The 24,025-nt window shown below is 39.9% G+C and overlaps 1 protein-coding gene across 2 annotated transcripts in view; it reads left to right on the top strand.

The window, feature by feature from the left end:
- The window catches only part of LOC110989982 (uncharacterized), a 72,396-nt gene that overhangs the window by 4,824 nt on the left and 43,547 nt on the right, over positions 1–24,025 (top strand). For both annotated transcript variants that reach the window (XM_022254719.2, XM_087138676.1), the window contains exons 2-14: positions 3,380–3,489; positions 3,789–4,028; positions 15,777–15,939; positions 16,133–16,254; positions 16,514–16,771; positions 16,897–17,010; positions 17,509–17,826; positions 19,509–19,814; positions 20,191–20,502; positions 20,722–21,015; positions 22,083–22,190; positions 22,612–22,926; positions 23,306–23,605. In XM_022254719.2, coding sequence (XP_022110411.2) covers positions 3,429–3,489; positions 3,789–4,028; positions 15,777–15,939; positions 16,133–16,254; positions 16,514–16,771; positions 16,897–17,010; positions 17,509–17,826; positions 19,509–19,814; positions 20,191–20,502; positions 20,722–21,015; positions 22,083–22,190; positions 22,612–22,926; positions 23,306–23,605 — 2,911 coding nt within the window. In that variant the 5' untranslated portion in view covers positions 3,380–3,428. The remainder of the gene's footprint in view (positions 1–3,379; positions 3,490–3,788; positions 4,029–15,776; positions 15,940–16,132; positions 16,255–16,513; positions 16,772–16,896; positions 17,011–17,508; positions 17,827–19,508; positions 19,815–20,190; positions 20,503–20,721; positions 21,016–22,082; positions 22,191–22,611; positions 22,927–23,305; positions 23,606–24,025) is intronic.

Raw genomic sequence — 24,025 nt, 5'->3', positions numbered from 1 at the left:
AAAATCTAATCAGTCCTAAAATGTATTCATGTATATTTAATTTCCACCCTATAAGCGGACATTCAAAGACTCCTTTAAATTTCCTTAATAATCTAAAAAAATATTGCCAAACTCTTATCAACCTGTAAGTCAATTTGAAAAGGGGTATAGTTCAAATGAGATTTGAACGAAGATATAAACTTTTGAAAGTATGATTTATAAAAGATTATAATTTTGTACTGCACTGGTCTTCGTCAATTTCCGGTTATAAAATTTCAGACGGGCTTGATTTTTTTTTAAACAAAACAGACATTTATTACATGGGCCTTTCTTGGACTTTCGGAATACCTCAGACAATTCTAATGATTTTGGGAAGTGCTATAGTACCGGAAGTGTTAAAACCTTAAGGGTAAAACTTCTCATTCCATTGCTTTAAATGCGTTTGAGGTTGTTTAAAAGGTTACTTACATCCTGTGCACATGACAAACCACAAAGCTTAATTCGTTGAATATGAGTACTTTTCCAGTACGTGAAGCTTTCAGGATCTTGTGAGAATTTGTTATTGCAGTCACACGGCTGTTTTCAGTTCCTATGTATTCTTTGATCATGTGTGAACATATATATACTCAATGCACTCAGTCCCTCGATGTCTTATCCAGCGATGTCTTATCCAGTAAGTAATTAATTACTTTAAATAAATCATCTGCTGTGCAAAACCGCTAAAACAAACACTAATGCCTAACTGGGATTTGTCAGATAATTATCACAAATAGTTCAGTAGGCCTCTTGCTGAACCTGTTGTCCTTTTGTTAGGAAACTGTGAACGAATTCCTTGAATCAGATCCTCATTCATTTCAGTGTTCCTTCACCTGCAATTTAGTATAAGCTCACTCAGTATAAGTTTACTCTTCCTGAGTTCAGTTTGAGATCACTAAGATGTAGCATCTTCGCGCGCGTGTTTGTTTCACACGGATCTGGATCTCGATCAGTGATACTAACGCTGGTTCGCACCAGCCATTAATTTTGGTGTCCAGATGGATCACTGATCGTGATTCATATCCGTGTGAAGCAAACACGGTTTCATTATGACATACACTGTGTCTCTCTGGACGACCCGGCCCGTCGTGATGTCACATGCAGGCACCTGTATCCAAATTTGTTTTCACTTTGTCTAATGTCTATTCCAAGAAAAAGAGAAGCAATGTCTTAAAAGTGCCTGCGTGAGGACTCGATGAATCATATCATAGCAAGCGTAGTTTACCCAAATGTCTTCTGTAACTGAGACCCATGTGGAAAAGCTTGCAACGTATGTGTTGATACACTGCTAATCTAAAAAGCAACTCACCAAATAGCCAGATCGATTAATGCAACTGCCTGGCCTACCTTGAAAGAAATGAACATGAGAAATGAATACAAATTATTACATTTCAAATATTAGCAAATTTAACTAAATCCTGGGAAGTCCATAATATAGACTATATCATGTCTATAGTTTAAGTTTCAAAACTAAATCCCTAAATATAACCAGTGCCTTTATAATTGGGACCCCATACGCGAGAATCGCCCTCAAACAGAGCTATAACCTTATTTAGATACACCCAATAAAAAGATATCCGAGGGTGGTCACCAAATAAGGGGGCGGGGGGGGGATAAAGCGCTGGTACAATAAAGTTTGCATTCCATTCATTGGCACTATCAGGCTTCCGTACAGTCTTATTGTTGGAGGAAATAATGTGTGCTTTGGGCTGTTTGATGTATTGTGTGCTTTGTAAAGCATTACAGGTTTGTCTGGCCCGTCTGATAGATTTTACGCTACCTAAATGTGCGTGAATACATGTAGTCCATTTCCTGAGACTTTGAATGCACAATCAGGTAAACTGTCAATATGTAAAAAAGTTTGCTCTGTTTAGGGTTTAATGTAGAGGCTGCTTCAAGAACTTCAAAGAAAGTGTACCGGTACACAAAGTTACAATAATTAGACGTCTAATCATTGAAATTTACTGCAGCTTCCTGCTAAGTAAGTTGCTCATTTGACTTCATTAAAAAGACCAAGCATTTGTGAGATGCAGTCCTATAACCATTAAGTAGGCCAGGAACGTTGGTCTGTTCCTCAGGACAATCATGCCTCTTTCATTTCAATATTAAGGTATTAGATTTGTTTCTGTAAGGCCCTGTCACTGAGAAGAAGAATGTATAAAATTATCGAATTAATCAGAAATACTTTTCCTAGGAAAAGCACAAATGTTCGAGACAAGTCACTTAAAAGGGGTATTTTGCCCGCTGGTGTGTTGTATTGGGTAGGGTCGACACTTGTGGCAATTTTACCTACAAAGGCCCAGGTAAATTGGGGGAACTTGCTCTCATAAGTGTTGTTTGAAAAACTGATTTTACCCAAGGTTTTCACTCTACTCAACCAGCACTGCTTTGGTTTTGTAGTTTACGTGCATTGAGTTCATATTGGGCAAATGGCGAATGTCGAAAAATTCCATCACGTACAGCTTGCATGCTTTCAAATAGACGGTTGTACTGTTGAAACCTGTGCACTTCGCTGCACCTTTGTTTGGCACCCTGGGTCCATTCAGTCTTCAACAAGGCTAAGCTAAGTGGGTCAGATCTGCAGATCCGTGAAAACATTCAATCTTTATTTTTAAGGCTTATCTAACGTATACGAATAGTTACAATCTAGGTATGACTCTCAAATACACACGTCGAGGAGATCTACGGCCAAGCTTAATGTTTGTCAACTGCTTGTCGATATTTTGAGCATAGGTTACCAAGGAAGATCGTCCTGTAGTAAAAAAACAAATGGTCCTTTACAGAACCTCGTAAAATGCTAACATCTGTGACTTAATTGCGTGCGATGTTGTTTGAGGGTGGTTCTACTTAGTCACGCAATCAGGAAATATTGCTCACAATTGTGAGTTCGGAAAAAAAAAATTACCAATTTTTTTTTCATGACCAAAAGCGTATCCAGATTTTGGACTCAGGAGGGGTTGGGGGAATTCTAAATCAAATGCATCTTCAGGCTCATTCAACATGAAGTTGGGGAGAAACAAAATCAAACGTTTTCCCACGGTCCTGAAATCCTTGCCTTTATTTGCTGGTGTTGTTTACTTTAGGTACTGGTGCTGATGTTTGATAATATATTTCTTACTAACCTTTGAAGTATTTTTGCTAAAGATGCCGTGGGGGAATTGCTCCCTCCCCCGCTGGATACGCCACTGCTCATCACTAGTTTCCTATAATTATAACGTCCTTCAAACATGTTCAATATAACACTCTCTAAAACACAATCTTTATCTATCAGTCTGTTCTTTACGTCTGCGTCTACAGCGTTTGTACGTATTTTGTTTTAAGAACAACTGACGTAATTTGTATTAACCAACTCATTTACCACCAGAACTCGCGAAGTATCTTTCCAGCCCAAGAACCTATCAAGGGCTAGGAAAATGCTGCGGATTTTTCTTCAGACGTTGGTGGCTGCAGCTACATTTCAAATTATAGATGCAGGTTAGTTTCTTGAACAAGATAAAAAATAATAAGAATAGTACCAGAAATAGATTTTTTTCAATTATTCAGAAATATGCAAATTCACCGAAACCTGTAAAACGTTAAAGCTGACATAACAATCTTTTCACTATCTATCTAAGTTTCAAATGCTAGTTTAGAAGAATTTGGCAAATACTAGCCACATATATACCTGCAAACATATGCTGTTATCTTTCTAGACTTCAGGGTGTCTCCATAATTTGTCTTGGTGTTGTTTGTAACGGATGGGTAAATTTTCCTACCTGTACGTTTCTCATCAGTGGACTTCGCACTAATTGCTGATCTCATGACCGGTGCCATCTACGCGGGAAGCATGAGTCAAAATCTGTCGGACTTAGCACGCCTTCCACTCAGTGGGGTCAGTCGTCCTGTTGCCGTTGACTATGATCCGGTAGACAGAATGGTCTACTGGACTGACGTGGCTAGCCTGCCCTTGCCTAAGATCTCAAGAGCATATCTGAATGGAGGCAACCAAATGACACTTGTGGACAGTGTAGAAGGTTAGTGGTAAAGATTTTCAGTATGCCAAATAGAAAAAAGAAGGATACCATTGGTAAACAGAGGGACAATGCGTTTAGTTCGTAGTGAGGATGACTTTTATCATTTTACATTTTAATCTCTTATCTGAGATACGCCTGATGTCAGCATTTGAAGAAGTTTTAATGCCAACAGCACTGTGACGTGGGGCGCATAATCCTTATAGACTCATTGACTAGTGCAACAGACAGACATTAACTTCCAAGATACGATCAGACATTGAAATGCCTCTTTGGAGATATCTCTACTCCTGGAATAAATGTTAACTTGGCACGTGAAGGAATAAAGATATCTGTATAGGCTGATTAAATGTTACATTGCATGTCATAAGTTAGGGTTAAAATTAGGAGCGTTGTAATAAGTAGGGGTAATAGTAAATGAAAAATCATAACATGGATAATGTCACCGTGAAACAGCTATAACAGTGACCTCAGGTTCTTTCAGCCCAAATAACTGATGAAACAGTAAAGCCAAAAATCTTAAATTCCTTCTTTTTTATATTTACACTATATTTACAACTTTCAATATTACCCTGTATTTACAATTACTTATAAAAGGAAATAAAATATCATTGTATTCTACGGTTCTTTTTGTTGCTTCTTCTTCAGTCAGATAATTTCTTAAGCTTGCTAATACAAGTTCTTTAACCCCATATAGCATGAAGGGAGAACGAGTTTTTTCTCCTTGAAACAATCACTGAATCACTGAATAAAAAATAAATCCTTGTCAGCTCCGGCTTTTTACAAACAGATGATACAGCATATTTTACGTTCAAAGGTTGAACTAGGTTGGTATTCCTTCTAGATTCCACTTGGTAGCGGATATCAGATCTTTCTCGATTATCATCTTTTTCAATTACTTTCAAACTTCAATATGATCCGAGGTGTGAGAACGGGCATCTAAAGTAAAACAATCCTTGCAAGTTTCCGGCCAGATCAATGACATTGTGAAACAAACTTTCTCAATTTTCATTTACATTCTAAAATCAGTATCTTTCATTGTTTATTTGTAAAAAGGGTTAAGATACTTTAGTTTCTAAAGAATACTTATGAAAAATTGTAATTAACTCAAAGTTCATTGCATTCTCTATCTTTAACACATTACCCGTTATATAATAATGTTTAACTAACGGGTATATTCAACAATGCTGAATAATTCTTTGATGAGGTGTGATATCCAGGCCAAATGTTGGTAAAAACTGGTCGTTGAGTTAGGGCTAATATTGGCTCTGATTTAGCCGAATCTTGGCCTGATCGCACGGTGACTTATTTTCACGTTCTTGTTGCGATCACCACCTTCTGTTCCCAGGGATCTCAGCCGAAGTTGGTACCAGTATCTCAACACTCAACACACACAAATCCATATTCAAATTTGCATATTACATCATAAGGACGTTCAGTATAGTTCTTACTATAAAAATATTGGAAAAATATGGACGAGGGCAAACTCTCCATCCCGGTATTTTTTTATCTAAGTGCTGCGTTTGATACGCTTAATCGTGACATTTTACTTCATCAATTACGGACACATGTTGGAGTCTCACAAAATACCTTCGACTGGTTTTCTCCTTACCTAGAGACCGTTTACAAAGAGTTCAGATTCGGTCTTTATCGTCTGATGGTTGGAGTAGATTGGATGTCGGAACCATGAGTGACGCCCATACACTTAAGTATGGTGTCCCCCAGGGCTCTGTACTCGGACCACTTTTATTCAGTGTGTACATGTTGTCATTAGGGAATGTTATTAGGCATCATGGACTGAGTTGTCATTTTTATGCAGATGACACTCAGTTGTATTTGTCGGCACAGCCAACTGCCAGTAACATACAGCAACAAGTGTCAGTTTTGGAAAAATGCTGTGACGACATCAAATGTTGGATGACGACTAATTTTTTGAAGCTAAATGATGATACGACAGATCCGGTTATCATTGGATCGCATATGTCGTTGAGCAAAATTCCTACAACTGTTGTTAATATTGGTAATCACAATATTACCGCAGTCTCTGAAGTCAAGAGTTTGGGTGTGATTTTTGACTACAAAATGAACAAGCAATCCCACATTAAGAATGTCTCTCACATTGCAATGTCTCACCTGTACAATATAAGTAAAATAAAACATTTTTGGGTGAATCAGCCACAGAGTAGATTATTCATGCACTTGTTACGTCTCGCATAGACTATTGTAACTCTGTTTTAGTAGGTCTATCGGCGTCAGCCCTTGCTCCTTTGCAGAGAGTCCAGAATGCTGCAGCAAGGTTACTCACTAATGGCAAGAAATTTGACCACATCACTCCAGCACTGATGCAATTACATTGGTTGCCAGTAAAATATAGGGTAATTTTTTAGTGTGTCTCCCAAACTTTCAATGTCTCCACGACAGTGCTCCAAGTTATTGAATTGATTTGCTTGATGATAGGATTCCTAGTCGATTTACTCGTTCCGCACTGGACTCGTCTAGGCTGTCTCTTCCAAAAATTAGGCTGTCTTCTGCTGGCGAAAGGATTTTTTCTGTGGCTGGTCCCCGTCTCTGGAACCAGCTTGAAGTTCATATTAGAGAGTCTAGGAATGTGGAGAGTTTTAAGACCGGGCTGAAGACGCACCTTTTCAAACAGGCATTTTTAGTTTATTAGTATTGATTTTAATCATGGTACATGTAGGTTATATTTATTTATATTTTGATGTACAGCACCTGGGAGCAGCTTGATGGATTGGGCGCTTTATAAATGTCAATTATTATTATTATTGTTTACTCTTTTTTTTTTTTTTTTTTTCGTGAAAGTGGAGCCATACAGCTCCATTTATTCAATCACTCAAAATTTACAGCTAGAGGTACAGCTAAATAAACAGGGTTATTACATTTCCTTTACTAATAAAAAAGATAATTAAGTACATGTTTTTTTTTTAAATAAAAAGGTACCATTAAAAGGCTATTGGTTTCCCATAATTTAGAAACAAAAGTGAATCTTTTCATTTTGAACGTAGCAGAGTACCGAATGTTTTGCATAAATTGAACAAAAAGCATTTTCATCTAGTCTTGTATGTTCTCGAAAAATAAATTTCTTCAGGCTTGATTTATACACTTGCAGAACATCACGTGGAGGCACGCTGCCCTAATAAAAAACATATGTACACCTTACTTTCCAAATCACTCTGTGCAGACGTCCAATAAGAAATAAACATAACCTATTCTTAATACCCGTACCCAAAATTCTCATCTTGTCTGTCAAATAGAAACTAACATCTTTCAAATAATTACGAATCATTTTTTCTACAAATAACCAGGCTTCAATATTATAGGGACAAACAACGAAAAGATGGTACACATTCTCCCTCCCTCGGCGACATAAATAACAATTCTCTTCATCTATCAAACCATAAAGCTTTAACTTGTCCTTAGTTGGTAGAATCTTATGTTTCAATTTAAACCAAATATCGTTATCATCAGCATCCAAAAATTGACAGCCTCTCACAGACCAAATAATTTCCCAATCCAGAGAACTGGTGCCGAAAATTTCTTCCCAATAACTCTGGACCTTTGGAGTCTCAAAATACATAAGGTTTAAGCCTTCACAGACAGATTTAACATTGACAGAAGTGACATCATACGATTCGTCATCAAAAAGAAAGACGCTGTTTAACGGATGATTCCCGGGACCTTCTCTATTTTCCGAAACGTACTCATCCTTAATATTTCTTTTTAAGCCTGCTCTAATCCGACCAGCATTAATAGGCAGAATTTTACAAACCATAGTCAAATCCTTGACTGAAATAATGTCATTGTTATTTACGATCTGACCAAGACAAAAAATACCATTCGCTTTAAGAACCTTACTATCCATGACCTTTGTAAAGTTGCCAGTAATTACATTATTCTTCCACAGAGGGATGTCTTTGACCTCGTTTACACACGAAGGACAAAAATTTAACTTTCCTTTTAGATGGATGAAATCTTTGATCAGCTGTTTGTAAAAAGGCTGTGCATTCTTTTCTACAATCTTAGGGTTGGAGAAGATAAACCATCCAAGATGATACGGACCGCTGGCATTAAAAAGACAATATTCGAAAAAACTTTTCCACTTTCCCGCACTATTTTGGAATTTCGTCAAAACATTGATTCTCAAAGAATGAAGTTTGTTCTTAATATCAATCACTCCAAGTCCACCCTTTTTTACAGGTGCACACATGGTACTGCGCTTAATTTTATCTATTTTGCCATTCCATAAAAAGGACCACTTAATTCTTTCCATCTTTTTAACCACATCATCTGGACAAGATAAAACTTTTCCATAATAAGAGAGGCAACTACCGAAAAAAGAGTTTACAACAATAGCTCTACCTTTCAAAGTTAAATTTCTGATTGCCCATTTGTCTAGAACAGCACTCATCTTACTGACACGAGGACCCCAGTTCCTCTCGACGCTATCGTCATTCCCGAAATAAATACCGAGAATCTTCAAATGATCGTTCACCCAATTAAAACCACCTGGAGCGTCTGTGCGAGATCTCCATTTCCCTAACCACAGACCATTAGATTTACTGTAATTTATTTTTGATCCAAAACCTCTACTGTAAGTAGAGAAAATATCGTCAAGGATGGGGAAATCGTTATCATCGGTAACAAAGATGGTGGTGTCATCTGCATGTTGAACTATCTTCAATGACTCGTGACGACTATTAGGAAGCTGAATGCCAGTAATAGAATTGTTTTTTCTTATGAGACACGACAAACCTTCAGCACAAATCGAATACAATAAAGGGGACATGGGGCAGCCCTGCCTAATCCCTCTGCCCACTTTGAAAGGTTCAGAGACATGATTGTTAATAATGATACAACTCGAAGGATCGTTATACATGACACGAATCCAATTGATTAAATTACCAGGAATTCCCATTTTCTCCATTATCTTAAACATATAATTCATCTCGATTCTGTCGAAAGCTTTTTCTTGATCAATGCTTAGAAGAGCGCCCTCTCTACCTTCATGATTAATATAGTAAATAGTGTCCCTGATAGTCATTAAATTATCTTGAATATTTCTATTCTCAACGCCACAGGATTGGTCTTCGCCTATGATACTGGGCATAATTTTCTTAAGACGATTGGTTATGATTTTTGAAATGATTTTGTAGTCGACGTTAAGGAGACTGATCGGTCTCCAATTTTTTAGGTCGGTCTTTTCTCCCTTGTTTTTGAATATCAAACGAATTAAAGCCATATTCATAGAACGAGGCAGATTCCCGGACGTATTACATTCGCCTATAACTTCTTTAAAATCATCCTTCAAAATAGGCCAAAAGGCTTGATAAAATTCGGCCGTCAGGCCATCGAGACCTGGTGATTTACCCCTACTCATTTGATTGACAGCAAAGAGTATTTCGTCATCAGTAAAGTCACTATTCATTGAGTAAACGACATCTTTGTCAAAAAGAACCTTGTCAACACTGTCTAAAATAACATCACAGTTTTCTTCTTCAATACCACCATTAGAATACAGCTGTCTATAAAAAGAAATGATGTGTTTGCTAAGACTCTCAATATCTTTATGTTCATTACCGCACTCGTCAACTAAACTTTTAATTAAATTATCCGAATCTCTCTGACATTTGAGAATTTTGAAAACCTGCGAACCTTTTTCTCCAGAAATTTTGTTGATGTGGGATCTAATTCTAGCGTTTTCCAGTTCATTAACTTCCAACTGTTTAAGTTTTTTATTGATGTCGTCAACAATTTGAGAATTAGGAACATCCTTAGCGAGTTGTCTGTTCATGTCTTTTTGCAGCTTAGTTTTAAATTTCTTACTGGCCTTGTATTTAGCCTCAGCGTAGTACTTCAAAATGGCTTTAATTTTGCCCTTTCCAATATCCCAACAGTCAAATAAATTGTCAAAAGAATTTTTTTGCGTTTTCCAAAACTTCCAAAAGTTAGTCACATAGTCTACACAGGAATCATCACAGAGAATACCGTTATCACAAATCCATCTTCCTGGACCACGATCAGTGGTGCAGCAGTTAAAATTACATGCAAGAACCAGATGGTCGGATAAACCGTTTGAATTGACCTTAGCGTCACTCAAAAAATTATAATACTGACGCGAAATCAAAATATAGTCAATTCTACTGCTCTTTTTAAGACCCCTGTGAAAAAAGGTGAAGCCCTTGTCAGAAGGATATAAATTCCCCCAGACGTCAATGAGATCATTTTCAATAATCAAATTCTGAAACTCAGATTTGCTTTTATCGTTGTCAGAATGCAGATCGATTTGACAATTGAAATCTCCCGCTATAATCCATCTGTCATCTTGTTTGACGTATTTATAAAGATTACTAAAAAACTTTTGTCGCTCATTCATTTGATTAGGAGCATAAACACACAATATGTTGAAAGGAATAGTTTTCCACATAAAATCTCCCCCTACAATTCTCCCTTCGTTATCTTTATCCGGATTGTTTAGATTGAGACCTCTCTTTTCTGATGCCAAAATAACCACTCCCTTAGAAGAACTAGTGCCATGGCTGAAAATTGCATCCCCTCCCCACTCTTTCTTCCAAATGGACTCATCTGAAGCGACACTGTGAGTTTCTTGCAAACAAGCAATATCGAAGTTATCTTTCAGATAGTTGAAAATAATTTGCCTTTTCCCTTGATCCCTGAGACCGTTCACATTAAAAGTGGCCAATCTTAGCATCAGAAAAAGGAGGACAAGGCGGGTCACGAATTTCTAGTTAAAAAGACCAACAGAGAAACAATACTTAAAGTGACTTTCCTCTTCCTCTCCCCTTCGTTAGGCTGTATGGTTCTTGATGTTCCTTGTTCTTGCGCTCCCAACTGGTTCTCTTTTTCCTCAATCTTTCAACTCCCCTTCTGGTGTACTTTACTTTTTCCTCAGTTTTGTCCACGGCGGTTACTTGGGTTGCACTAATGACTCGTGAACCAGCTTGACTAGAGTCCAGTGTTGATCCCTGGACCATCTCTAGTGCGATTTCCTCGTTAGGCTCAAAAGTCTCGGGTATGGTTGTCTGGCTAGCAACTGGCGTGGAAAAGGATCCCTGGGTGGCCTCTACTCCAAACCCCGAGATTGTCTCCGGTATGGTTCCCCAAAAGGTCTCAGATGTGTTACCGTGGGAAGTCCCCAAAAGGACTGGCTGATTGACAGCTGATGCAGTTTGCAGACTGGCCTCTTCTGCGAGGATTGAGCTGGTTTCTTGAGCGGTTTCCTGAGTGGCGTTTCCTTGACTGTCCTCCGCTGTGACTCTCTGGTTCATCTCCTGACCGCTTCCCCCAATAGTTTCCAGATGGGACGACTGGCTGGCCTCGTCCATGACAGGCTGAGACGACTCTGTCGTGTCCTCAAGAAGAATTTTCAGATTTTCTGGCCGAATGGATTTTGCTATGTCTGCCGGCCGGTCATCCTGGCTGAGCACACTTTCCGAAAAAGCTTGCTGTACTATATCCTGACTAACCTGTTCTAACTCTTGGCTTACCATAAGTCCTGATTCCTGGTTGGTGTATACGTTCGTCTCGGCCTCTGAGAGCAGACAATCTCCCTGATCCCCTTTTGTCATCTTCCTCTGCTTCTCGCTATCTCCAAATTCTGTAGTATCTTCTCTCTCCCTCTCCTTCCTTTTCCTTATCAACTCGATCTCCATCATATCACTCCAATTTGTTCCCTGTCTTGGTTTAGCTTTGGAGGCATACGTCACTTCTTCTTTTTCTTCTTCTTCTTGATCTTCGTCCTCTATCTCCGTCTCGAAAACGGTCTCAGTCCCCTCGCTATCCTTGTCTCCTTCATCTGGCTCGTCGGAATATTCTGTGTCACCCTCTGTGTCTGTTTCCTTCTGTTTCTCCTCACGTTCATGCCAACTTGCCTGGTGACCTCGTTCCCCACAAACGAAACATCGACCGCGTTGAGGGCAGTCCCGAGCAAAGTGATCGATGCTCTCGCAAATTTTGCATGTTTTTGCCTGCCCTCTGTATCTCACAGGGAGAGAAAAACTGCCGAGTCTTATATAGCTTGGTATCGGTTTGGTCAAATTCTTTATAAGGCAAGACCGCACTCCACTCTCAATCTCTAGGTCGAAATCGTGGTATTGCCTCCTGAGATTGTCTACAGTCCCGTAAGCCGACAGCGCACTTATAACTGCCTGGTCGCTCAGTTCGTAGGGTGCTTTGATATAGACCACTACCGAGGTCGCCACCGCAACTCTCTCACAGTCCACTAGCATGCCGTTTAACATCAGACCATATGTCGCCAATCGATCACAGTTCTTTTCGTTGTCTACTGTTACGTTATACCACCTGTTTTCCAGCTCCGCAATACAACGCATATTTCCTCTTGTCTTCAATTCTCTATTAACAGCATTGTATACATCTTAAGGCTTAACAATACCCTTGACGTGTCGTGTGTTGAAACGCACGGTAAATGGGCGTCGTAGCTGAAACCGTGACGCCATCTTGAATTCACGGCTCCAGCAACCAAACACCGACGAAAAGATGCGGCCTAAAAGGCCTCCAGAAAAAGCGAAAAACCAAACTAACTATATGTGTGAGTTCTACTTTCCTTCCTGAAAAGATTACCTTCAAAACTATTCCACAAAGGCACGCCAAAGGGACTGACAACCTCAAAACCGGCGGAGCTCCAAACAGACACGTCTTGCGCCTTCGAACGCATTTATAATAATATGATATTGATATGAATAGGAATGAGGTGTAGGGTGAAAAATTCTGGCACAAATTGACCTTCGGTAAGGGATAGGCATAGGATAAGGTCACAAAGTTTGGTACATGTCGACTTTGGCGTATGGGATAAAAAATATAGGAATAAGGCATTGGGTAAAAATGTTTGGTACAATTTGACCTTACTTATGAAATTATGGCACAACGTGATAAAAGAGGATGAGTCCTACAGTCTGCGATGGTATACTGAACGGCCCACTAGGCACTCCTAAGGTAATCAAGGAGTAGGAAGCGATAATCCCTACACAATAGACAGCTCGTGCCGCTGGTTAATGAGAGGGATAATCCCTAGACAATGGACTGTATGCCGTGACTCAGCTGTCTAGGCAGACTATTGTGTTAATGATTACATTGTGTACGTTGGAAGTGAGCGTTGGTCTGACTTAAACTTTGGACACTAAGGAAGAGAGGGCGCCCACATGCTAGCGGTCTTGGGATTGGCTTACTATGGCTACCGAGATTTGATCGATACGGAAAGAAGGCTCTGTAGTCCCTAGCTGAAGCAAAATAAAAATCTCGTTCGTAATCTCTTTGGACTGTGAAGGTTTGGCATTTACTTCCCCCCCTGCTATAGAAAGACCAATTTAAACAATAAAAAGGGCATTATTTATACAATGAAAAGAGCAATAAAAGAACAATTTGAGCAATAAACGGAGCAATTTGAACAATAAAAACAGCAATTTATACAATAAAAAGACAACCTATACAATAAAAAGACCAATTGAAAAAGATGAAGTTTATTTTGAATAATAAAAATAAAAGATACGTTCGAGCAATGAAAAGAATATATTTTAACAATGAAGAGATCAATTTACACCACAAAAAATCAATTTGAACGATGAAAAGAACAATTTGAACAATGAAAAGAGTAAAAGAGTAATAAAACGAGTAAAAGAGCAACACATAGAGCAGTTTGATATATAGAACACTTTCACTTGTTTCATGTCATTTAAAGGTCATCCTTCGCTGAGTCAACATGAATGGTATTTATACAGCCAAGCCCTACGCTTGTCACCAGTGTGACAAATGCTTCGGACGGAAGTTTAATCTAGATAGGCACTTGGAAAATATCCATGTTGAGGAGGAATCAGACATGAATGAAGCTGACGAAAACTCAGATTCTGTTGAGGACGTCGACGACGAAACCTCGGATGAAGACAATTCAGATTTGGAAGACAATGCCGCCTACCAAGATTGGCTGGCTGAAGCTAGAGAAACACATAGGGAGATGAGGGATGAAAAATATGACGAGTACGTCAACGAAGGCATGGATGAAGATCAAACCAGGCAGAAGGCAAACAGAAAGACCCTCTGGGCAGTCAAGCAAGACATTTTTGACAACTATAAGGAGTTCTTGTCAAGTTACCTATATTTGAGGGAAAATGAAACTCACAAGGACATTGTGGAAGATCTCAATGGAAAACTTGATAAAGGCCTGAACGTCAACAAAGCCTTGAATAGAGTTTTGCCTAAACATGCTGAAAAACTTGCCGGACTGTTTCATGACGAAGAGGAGCATGCCTAAAAGATAACAATCGGTAGAGACAAATGGTTCCAAAAAGAATGAGTACATGTAATGCCCCTGATTTCAAAGTTAACAAACATCCGGTAATCAACCTTGTAGTAATTCTTAAAATTACTAAGATAATTATTGTAAAAAATCAATGATGAACAACGGGGAGTAAAACGGTACCAGTACCAACCCACCAGAAACCAATATGTGAAGTCCACCGAATGACTATCGAATAATAATTCTCAGTTCAGATATTGGCCAGAACTTCTACACAATATTCCACAGCACGACGAATAAATTTACCCCTTTGCTACGTGTTAAAAATCTCCATCTGACGTCATGCCACCCCCAAAATTCTTAATTTTATATAATTTAGGTTCCGCAATAAAGAACAAGAGTAACGCTCCGCTCTGACTGAATTTGTGAAACGTATACATGTACACACTAACGGGACATAAAACACTCTAGTTCAAAGGATTAACAGAGGGGACAACAGAGTGTTCTTCCCATATCGATCAAATCTCGGCGCCCTCTCTCCCTTAGTGTCCAAATGTTAACGTTAAGTCAGACCAACGCACACTTCCAACGTAAACAATGTAATCATCAACACAATAGTCTGCCGACACAGCTCAGCCACTACAACAGTCCACTATCTAGGGATTATCCCTCTCATTAACCGGTGGCACGAGCTGTCTATTGCGTAGGGATTACTGCTTCCTACGCCTTGATCACCTTAGGATTGCCTGGTGGGCCAGTCAGTATACCATCACACAATGTATGACTCATCCTCTTTCATCATGTTGTGCCATAATTTCATAAGCAAGGTCAAATTGTACCAAACATTTTTACACCGTGCTAGGCCTTATTCCTATTTTATCCCATACACCAGGGTCAACCTGTACCAAACTTTCTGACCTTATCCTATGCCTATCCCTTACTAAAGGTCATTCTGTACTGTAATTTTTCACCCTATACCTCATTCCTATTCATATCAATACCATATTATTTTTATACTTATGCATATTAGTGTGACTTTTTGCCATTTTTGTCGCAAAGGTCAAACTGTACCAAACAGTCCCCCCACTACTAACACTTGCCGGATGTAAGGAAGGTGTTTGGAAAAATCAATGTGTATTGTTTTCATAAAGACTGCAGTTGATTCCCGGATGACTTATATTCTGACGTAGGCCTACGACAGGCAAATACGTTGCTTGACTGAAATCATACGGATGTTGTTTACGGATAAAACTTGAGGTTAATTGGGTGCACTTGAATGTGTTCCAAACCCAGCGTGCCATTTGCGTAATAAGTGAACGTCTTGTGCCTTGTTTAGTTTGTTCCATCATATGAAAAGAGTTTAAAGGACGATCAGCGTCCCATATACTAGATTAGACATGCTATTTAATCTTCATTTGGTAACCGTGGAAAGCTTGATAAGTGAGACTGGATTGCATGCTCCATAGTTCCAGACGGGTTAGCACTGGATGTTGTAGCAAGGATGATGTATTGGACAGATGATGACCTTAGACACGTCGCACGTGCTCCTATGGACGGCAATGGCACCACGGAGATCATCCTTGAACGTCTAGATCACCCAAGAGCCATTATAGTTGACCATGACAATGGGTGAGTCAACAGAAATTCCAGTGTTTTTGTCAAGTGTCCGTTTCAGAATTGTCTTGAGTTGATCACTATGGGGAAGACCCAACCGAAGGGTAGTTCCAAAGACTTTCGGGAAAAGTTTATAGAGAGAAACATTATCCTCAATTGCTAATAAACATTATTCTTGCTCAAGAAGCATCTTGTGTTTTAACTTCAGACACATCTACTGGACAGACTGGGGACAGATTGCCAAAGTCGAGAGAGCGGACTTAAACGGCGAAAACAGGACTGTAATAATTGATACAGACCTCTTTTGGCCGAATGGTATTGCAAAAGACGGTAGGTCTCTCGGTTGAAGCTTCAATATATGTTGTCCATAAAATAGTCTACTGAAACTACATTCGAAACAAAGGGCATATATGCATAACATTCGCCGACTGCCAGTGCATTGCTATGACAGATGTTTGTGCAACAGTCCGTTACTTATCTGTTTCGTTGTGTGAAGGAAATTGAAGTAGCTAATGCAAACAAAAAAGGTTCGCAAATACTTATAGAAGCATTATTTTGCAACCACCATTTAGAATATTTGTTTCCACAGACAACTATTTGTACTGGTGTGATGCTTATCTTGACAAAGTCGAGCGTAGCGACCTCCTTGGCAATAACAGGACGCTCATCATAGACCTGTCTAGTCTTTACCGACCCATTCATCCGTTTGACGTGGCCGTCTACGACGAGTATGTGTTCTTGACCGATTGGGCCGACTCGGTAATTCGTCGTGTCTCTTCCAATGGCACCTCTGAGTTTTTTGGCCCGGCACTCTTTGTTCAGGCTGGAGGCATTCATATTTACAGAGGTTAGACTCTATACAAATGTTGGTACAATTCTGCACGATATGAGGTGACTGTTGGTGTATCTTTGTGTTCCAGCCATTCTTTCTTTGTTTTATGTTTCTTTTGATTTGACTGTGTGTTCCCGAAGAACCTAGCTACTGCAATAGTTCTCTCTGCAATTCCAATGGAACTTGCGTGGATGTCATCGGCGGATTTTCTTGTGATTGCCAAACAGGTTACGACGGCCCAACCTGTGAATATGGTAAAGAGAAAGAAACAAGTTTACAAGATATGATTTGTAGGTGATCATTATCATTTCAAAACAAAAAAGCCTTTGTTGAATACTCTTTTATTTCAATTAGTTTGTTCGAAATTCTTATTTTAATCCATGTAGTCCTACAAATTGTTAGATGACAAAAACACTTTGTTAAAAGTAAAAACATCGCTGACAAGCTATACGCTTTTGTCGAGGCTATTATAACATTACCTTCTGCGGGGGAGATGAGGATGGTTTAAAATGTTTTAAAATTGTCAAAATTCACATCATCCGAGTCACTGTCCATGTAGTTGTACCTATATGGATAGTGGTAGGGATGAGGGATGACAGATAATTTTGTTTTTGGTTCATCCTTGAATATTGTCCACCAATTAATCATTGTGTGCGTTAATGTTTGAATCACACTGAGAACCCCTTGGTTCAGGAGCAGCTCTTGTGTAACAAATCTTAATTAAGCCCTTCTTTCTTTATGAATGATTGCAGCCGGCCTTCGTCTGATCGGAAACACAACCCGTAGCGAGGGACGACTAGAGATTTTCCTGAACGGTGAATGGGGTACGGTGTGTAACACCTCATGGGGACTGGCAGACGCCCACGTGGCGTGCAGGCAGCTGGGCTTCCCGGCAGGTGCCATCAATGTTACAAGTGGCTCGATGTATGGTGGTGGCGTGGGTCCGATTCATTTGGACAATTTCGGCTGCACGGGTCAGGAAAACTTCTTGGAAGCTTGCCCTCACGCCGGCACTGGGGTTCATGACTGTACCCATAGTGCGGATGTAGGCGTCTTATGTTCACCTTCGGGTAGGCCTATGCTTGTATATTTGCTGAGTGTAGCTTTCTTTAGAATGTTTATTCTTTCCACTTGCGTAAATCTGTGCCGGACATAGAGAGGGGAATGAGAGATGGGGAAAAGTTCATGATATAGGTTTACCCAGCCAATTTCAGTAAAACTCCGCCCATGTTCGTCAATACGCATCCATTTTTCGCACAGGCGCTGCGGTTTTGTTTGTGCTGGGGTTTCTTTGTCGATTTTCTGATATTCAAATTTGTTTTCGAGCACACATTTTTTGGCCTTACAGTTCAGTTTCGTTTCCATCATTCCACTTCATTTATGGGCATTCAAAAATACACCACCACCATTTTTTCAGCGTAATCGCTGCCACCTTTTTCCAAAACCTATCAACGCGAATAGGATAGTTTACCTGCCCATGATTTTCTCTTTCATTTAAAGTAGACCTTTTTCATGTTCTGAGTGTTTCATTGAAGAGTACTAGGAAAGTTATTGCCATTGGTCTTCTATTGCAAGTTGCTGTGAATGATACTTTTGCTCCGTAATTATGTTTGGATGATTTTGAATCATTCGTTTGTATCCTTTAGTTTGTGTTTGTATCTGCGCCTAATTTTGTGTGTGTACTGATACAGTTTTTTTTATGTTTCCTATTCAATTATTGGGACCATTTCAAAATGTACAAATGAGGTTTACAAAAGCTCAGGCGAAAAATCTAGGATTAACCTTAAAATACAAAGAGAAAAAACCTTGTTTACAAGCTTTTCTCTGCGTTATTGCCCAGAAAGCATTTATGAGCTTTCCCTATCTACGAACCTCACTTTTTGGAAGAACCCGACTGACGGAATTTTTGCACTAAGTCATGTTGACAAAAAACCACGAGTCACTGTTAAACCTTTTTTTCTTGGAAATCAGATTTTATATATCTCGAAAACCCTTATTACTGGAATCACCCCAAAAACCGGGGTGATTATACCCCCACCCCCTGGGATTTAAGCCCATGGTTATTCTAAGTTTTATTCTACTGAGTTTGTTCATGTTTCGAGTTTATTGATTTCAGAAATATCAAAGTGTTATACAAGGATGTTGTCATGAAACATCTTAAATTTTTGTGTGTGTCCCTTCAATAACGAAAGGCTACGAATTTATTGGAATCATGAGTAAATTTTTATTTTGCACTGCTGACGCGGCGTCATACATGCCTACTCGACCACAAGTCCATACCACATATATACACTTGGAGCAAAAATCTTCCCCACGCGGCGGCTATAACTGTGCACGTCCGAAGCACTTTCTAAATCGACATAAATTATGTGGTAGATATCCAAAATGATAAGAAATATGAGGAAAATGTGATGTAAAATACGATTCGGCCTGACTTTTTTTAAAAAAGATTTGTTGCCGACGTCGCAAAAAAAAGGTCAACGTGGGGTAGCAACAGGGGGAACGTTTCCCCCAAAGAAACAAAGTTTGTAATTTGGAAAATAAGGGGAAATTTGGTTTTTTCATATTCATTCCATCCAGAAGCGTGGAAAAAGCCCCGATATGTAGCTTTAACAAGGAGAAAGACCACAAAAGTATACATGAACAAATTCCTCAATTAAGGGACTCACCAAAGAATAAACAAGTAAGTAAATAAATAGCTTGTTCCTCGAAAATCAACCAGGACCCCCTGTTTTCAATTTGACATTTGCAGTTCGTTTAGTGAACGGTTCAAGACCCAACGAAGGTCGTGTGGAGGTCTTCTGGAATGACACCTGGGGAACAGTATGCGACGACGGATGGGATGTCGATGAGGCTACCGTCGTCTGCCGAGAGCTAGGGTTCGCCGGGGCTCGAGCAGAAGCCTTTCCACGCGCTTTATTCGGAGAGGGACAAGGGCTGCGGATAGTGCTGGATGATGTGAGGTGTGTGGGTGATGAGGATACATTATTTCAGTGCCAACACAGAGTTCCAGGCAGTCACAACTGTCTCCACTACGAAGATGCTGGAGTTCGTTGTGGTAGGTTTCTGTCTGAGTACAATATCTCCTTTCGCTGAAAGGGTGAAAAACTCTGGCAATGTTCCCAACACGGAAGAATTGCTAAGCTCTTTAAGGCTGTAAATAAAGACAGTCCAGCTCTGAGACAGTTTTCGGTAAATACAATTTACAGATTGACGATCCAACCTTTGGCCATCAGTTAAGCCGTTCACCCATAGCTACTTGCATTTAATAGTCCTAATCACGCCACAAATACGCCACAACGAAGTATATTGACTTTAATATCGGGTACCGGTCAGATTTAGTTTAAAAGAATAAATAATCATCTCTTTGGAAAATCGACATTGGAAACCATTTTACAATAGCATGAACGTTTTATCATTTTCCAATCCTTTAGCCGAACTCCGTCTTGTTGGCGGCAGAACGCGTAACGAAGGCCGGCTTGAGATCCTCACGAACGGCGTATGGGGAACAGTTTGTGACGACTCATGGGGACTACAGGACGCCCGAGTGGCTTGCAGACAGCTCGGCTTCCCCAATGCCATCAGCGCTACTCAAGGAGGAACTTTCGGAAGTGGAGGTGGACCCATTCACATCGGCAATGTCACGTGCTCTGGTCAGGAAAGCAGCCTTCAAATTTGCCCAGTTGACATTCGTCCAACTCAGTGCACTCACAGTGAGGATGCAGGAGTTGTGTGCAGTCCTTCAGGTAAGCTCCTTCGCCTTGAAGCATTACATTGTTACGTGGCGAGTTTAATCATGAAAATGATAGGAAAAATATCACAGTTCTCACTTTTAATCATTATCATTGTAAAAATAGACTCCACCTTACTTAATGTTTGTTGTCATGAAATGCAAACAGAAGTGTAATGTAGCCATTAAAGTAAGTAATGGAGGTGGAGATAAACGTAATTCTTTTTCCCAAAAGTGCGGTTGGTAAACGGAGGGAGCGCTAGTGAGGGTCGCGTGGAAATATTTTTCCGCGATACCTGGGGAACCGTCTGTGATGACTTCTGGGATACTCGAGACGCTTCTGTTGTCTGCAGGGAGCTTGGTTTTTCCAGAGCATTGAGTGTGGGCTACTATGGTCCTGGCTTTGGGCTGCAGATTTTGCTCGACAATGTCGCTTGCAGTGGCGACGAGGCAACGCTGTTTGACTGCAGTCATCTCGGCCCTGGCAATCACAACTGCGCACACTTTGAAGATGCCGGACTCCAATGTGGTATGTTGCCTGCAGACAGGATAGCATCGCAATAAGTCTGTTGTTATTCCTTTATTTGTCATTTGTTTCCTGCCCAATTTCCGCTCATTTTCGTCAGCACACACTCACATTCGCATAGATTTCGTTTCTAGTTTCTTTTTCCCTTTTCTGACATTTAATTCGTTTTCATGCACACAGTTTTTTTTTTTAGGTTTGCCGTTCATTTTTGTTTCCATCATTCCGATTTATTTATGTGCATTTAAAACTACACTCTCACCCTTCTGCAGTTTAATCTCTGCAGCCTTTTTTCAATAAGTACAGTCATCTTAAACTCATCGATGCGTATAGGATTTTTTTTGCCTGATTGCCTTTTTGGTTTACAATAAATCTATTTCGCGTTCAAATTTAGGAGTACTCGAGAAGTTCATGCCTCGGTCTTCTGCTGCAAACCGTATAACATTCCTGTTTCATAATCATTTTTTATGATTGTGACTGATTCCTTTATATCCTTTATTGTTTTGTTTGTATCAACGCCTTTTTCTTGAATCCAATCAGAAAGTTTATTTTTGTTGTATGTAGTGATGCTGTTTGTGTTGTGTTTCTTATCTGAGTATTCAGACCATTTTAAAATGTACATCCAAAAGTTAATGAAATCTCAGGAACACAAATTCAACGAAAGCGTTGAAGCATAAACAAATATAAAATAAAATAAATCGTTCACAGACCTTTTTTTCTGTGTTACTTCCTTGGGAATTCGAAAACTTGAATTTCCACAAACAAGATTGGAAATTGACTAAAACAAATACTCGATCAACCTCTTTCTACGCCTTTTGACGAACGTAAATGAACGAACCGACTTTTGAAATTCGAATGAACGTGTTCCCAAAAGAATGCTCAATAACGAAATCAAAATGCCTGCTTTTGGTTTTCGATTTCTTGTGTGAAGGATCATTCTTTTTAAAACGAAATTAAATGGGCCCTGTTAATAAATGCGACTTTTTTGTGAAATTGGCTTGGAAATCCTATATTTTTACGAATTCAAACTTTTTGCTCTTTATTCGTTTGTATTGGTGTTTGCTTTGCTTTAGACGCCTGCAGCCACGACTTTTGTACAAATGGAGGAACGTGTAACACCCTACCAGGCGGAATCTTTTGTCATTGTCCAGCAGGCTTTGATGGCCCGAGTTGCGAATTCGGTAAAACCCAATTACTACTTTTTAATCACCTGTTATGAATAATATTTCTCTTCGAACGAATTCGCAATAACAAAAATCTCATACTAGTAGCTGCAAAACAAATCCGGCTAGGATGGATTTCTTAGCGGAATGTATTTTTTCTCTGTTTCCTATGAAGAAACAATATTAACAGTGCCCACAAAGGAGAAATACCTCAAAATATATCTAGATAAACCAAACCATGCTATCTTCACAAATATGGGCGAGCGTGCTGATATTTCCAATGACTTTCAAAACTCAAGACAAACATTATGATATATAATTTTTAATTATTTAAAGGGGTATTACTTGTCTTTGAGAAACCTAATACAAACTTAGACTAGCAAGTAATCTTTCAAGTTATGCTTTTTTGTCACTGAATTTATTCAATATAATTTTGTAGCTGGTCTACGTTTAGTTGGAGGGAACTTGCGAAGGGAGGGCAGGCTGGAGGTCCTCCTGAGCGGGGAGTGGGGCACGGTTTGTGATCGCTCGTGGGGGCTGGAAGAGGCCCAGGTGGCATGCAGGCAGCTGGGCTTCCCTGGGGCTGTTGAGGCTACCTTGGGAGGATCTTTTGCCGGTGGAACAGGCCCTGTCCATCTGCAAGGTGTGATGTGCATTGGTCAGGAGAGTAATCTTTTGAACTGTTCGCATAGCGGTATCGGAGTCCACAACTGCACTCATGCTGAGGACGCTGGTGTCGTGTGTAATCCTAGAGGTAATGGCCTTTTCTACAATTTGGTGATGGAGGCATTTTGTAAATATTGATAATGACGGAAGACGGATACTTTCCCTGAACCACACGGTAATGAAATTATAAGACAGGGATTATCCATCAGCGACGAAAAGAAATTGAAATTAAAAATCAATCAATCACGAGCTGTGGGTTTGCGGTTCTTCTCAGAACCACACATCTTCTAAAGAGATCCATGGTGTAACCACAAACCCACAGCTCATGTAACTTCCACCATCTTACAAATCTTACTAAGCAATTAGGTCTTGACTGAGTTAAAAAGATTATTTATTTGTTTGTTTATTTTCCAATGGAGAGTCACCAGTGATCGCTCTTTGTGATAAAAAGCTGTACTTTCACACAGTTCGTTTGGTAAACGGTCAAAGTCCCAGCGAGGGTCGCGTGGAGGTGTTTTGGAATGGTGCCTGGTGGACGATCTGCGATGACTATTGGGGCATCAATGACGCCACAGTCATCTGCCGTGAACTAGGCTATTCTCGAGCAGTGCAAGCCCTTCGGTATGCTGAATTTGGCGAAGGAGTTGTTGATACACTTCTTGACGATCTTCATTGTCGGGGTGATGAGGAGACAGTGTTTGATTGCCAGCACAGGGGCCTACAGATACATGACTGTACTCACCGCGAAGATGCTGGGGTCGAGTGCGGTAAGCCGTTCTTTTCTTGCCTCTCTAAGAGAAACTTTGACACTTAAGAAACACCTAGCTTCGTCGGCGACAGTGTCGGAAGCGAAGGTGCGTGACGTCATTCCATCAAAACGTTAAGCAAAATAGCCTTCAAAATGTGGAAGATTTCCACATAAAAGTGCCTCTTCCGATATCATCCCTTGAAGTCAAAATGACGCTCCAGTTGATGTATTTTGCTTATGGTTAGTTATTTTATTGACTATTAGGGCGTCATATGTCAGTGATAACGAGAAAATGGAGAAATGAAACTTAAGCTGTCATGCCCGTCACACCAGAGTGTGTGTTTGTATATAGGCTTTCTTTGGCGACTCAACGTAGCGGGTCGAACTACATTTAACTTTACCGACCGGCGTCCCTGTTTGAAAGTCGCAACATAGAAGT

This window comes from Acanthaster planci, linkage group LG01 (genome assembly GCF_054643075.1).
Source record: "Acanthaster planci isolate LZ-2023a linkage group LG01, COTS_SCS, whole genome shotgun sequence".
In the NCBI taxonomy this organism is placed as follows: Eukaryota; Metazoa; Echinodermata; class Asteroidea; order Valvatida; family Acanthasteridae; genus Acanthaster; species Acanthaster planci.
Note: the sequence above shows the minus strand (reverse complement) of the source record. Positions and strands in the feature narration are given on the sequence as shown.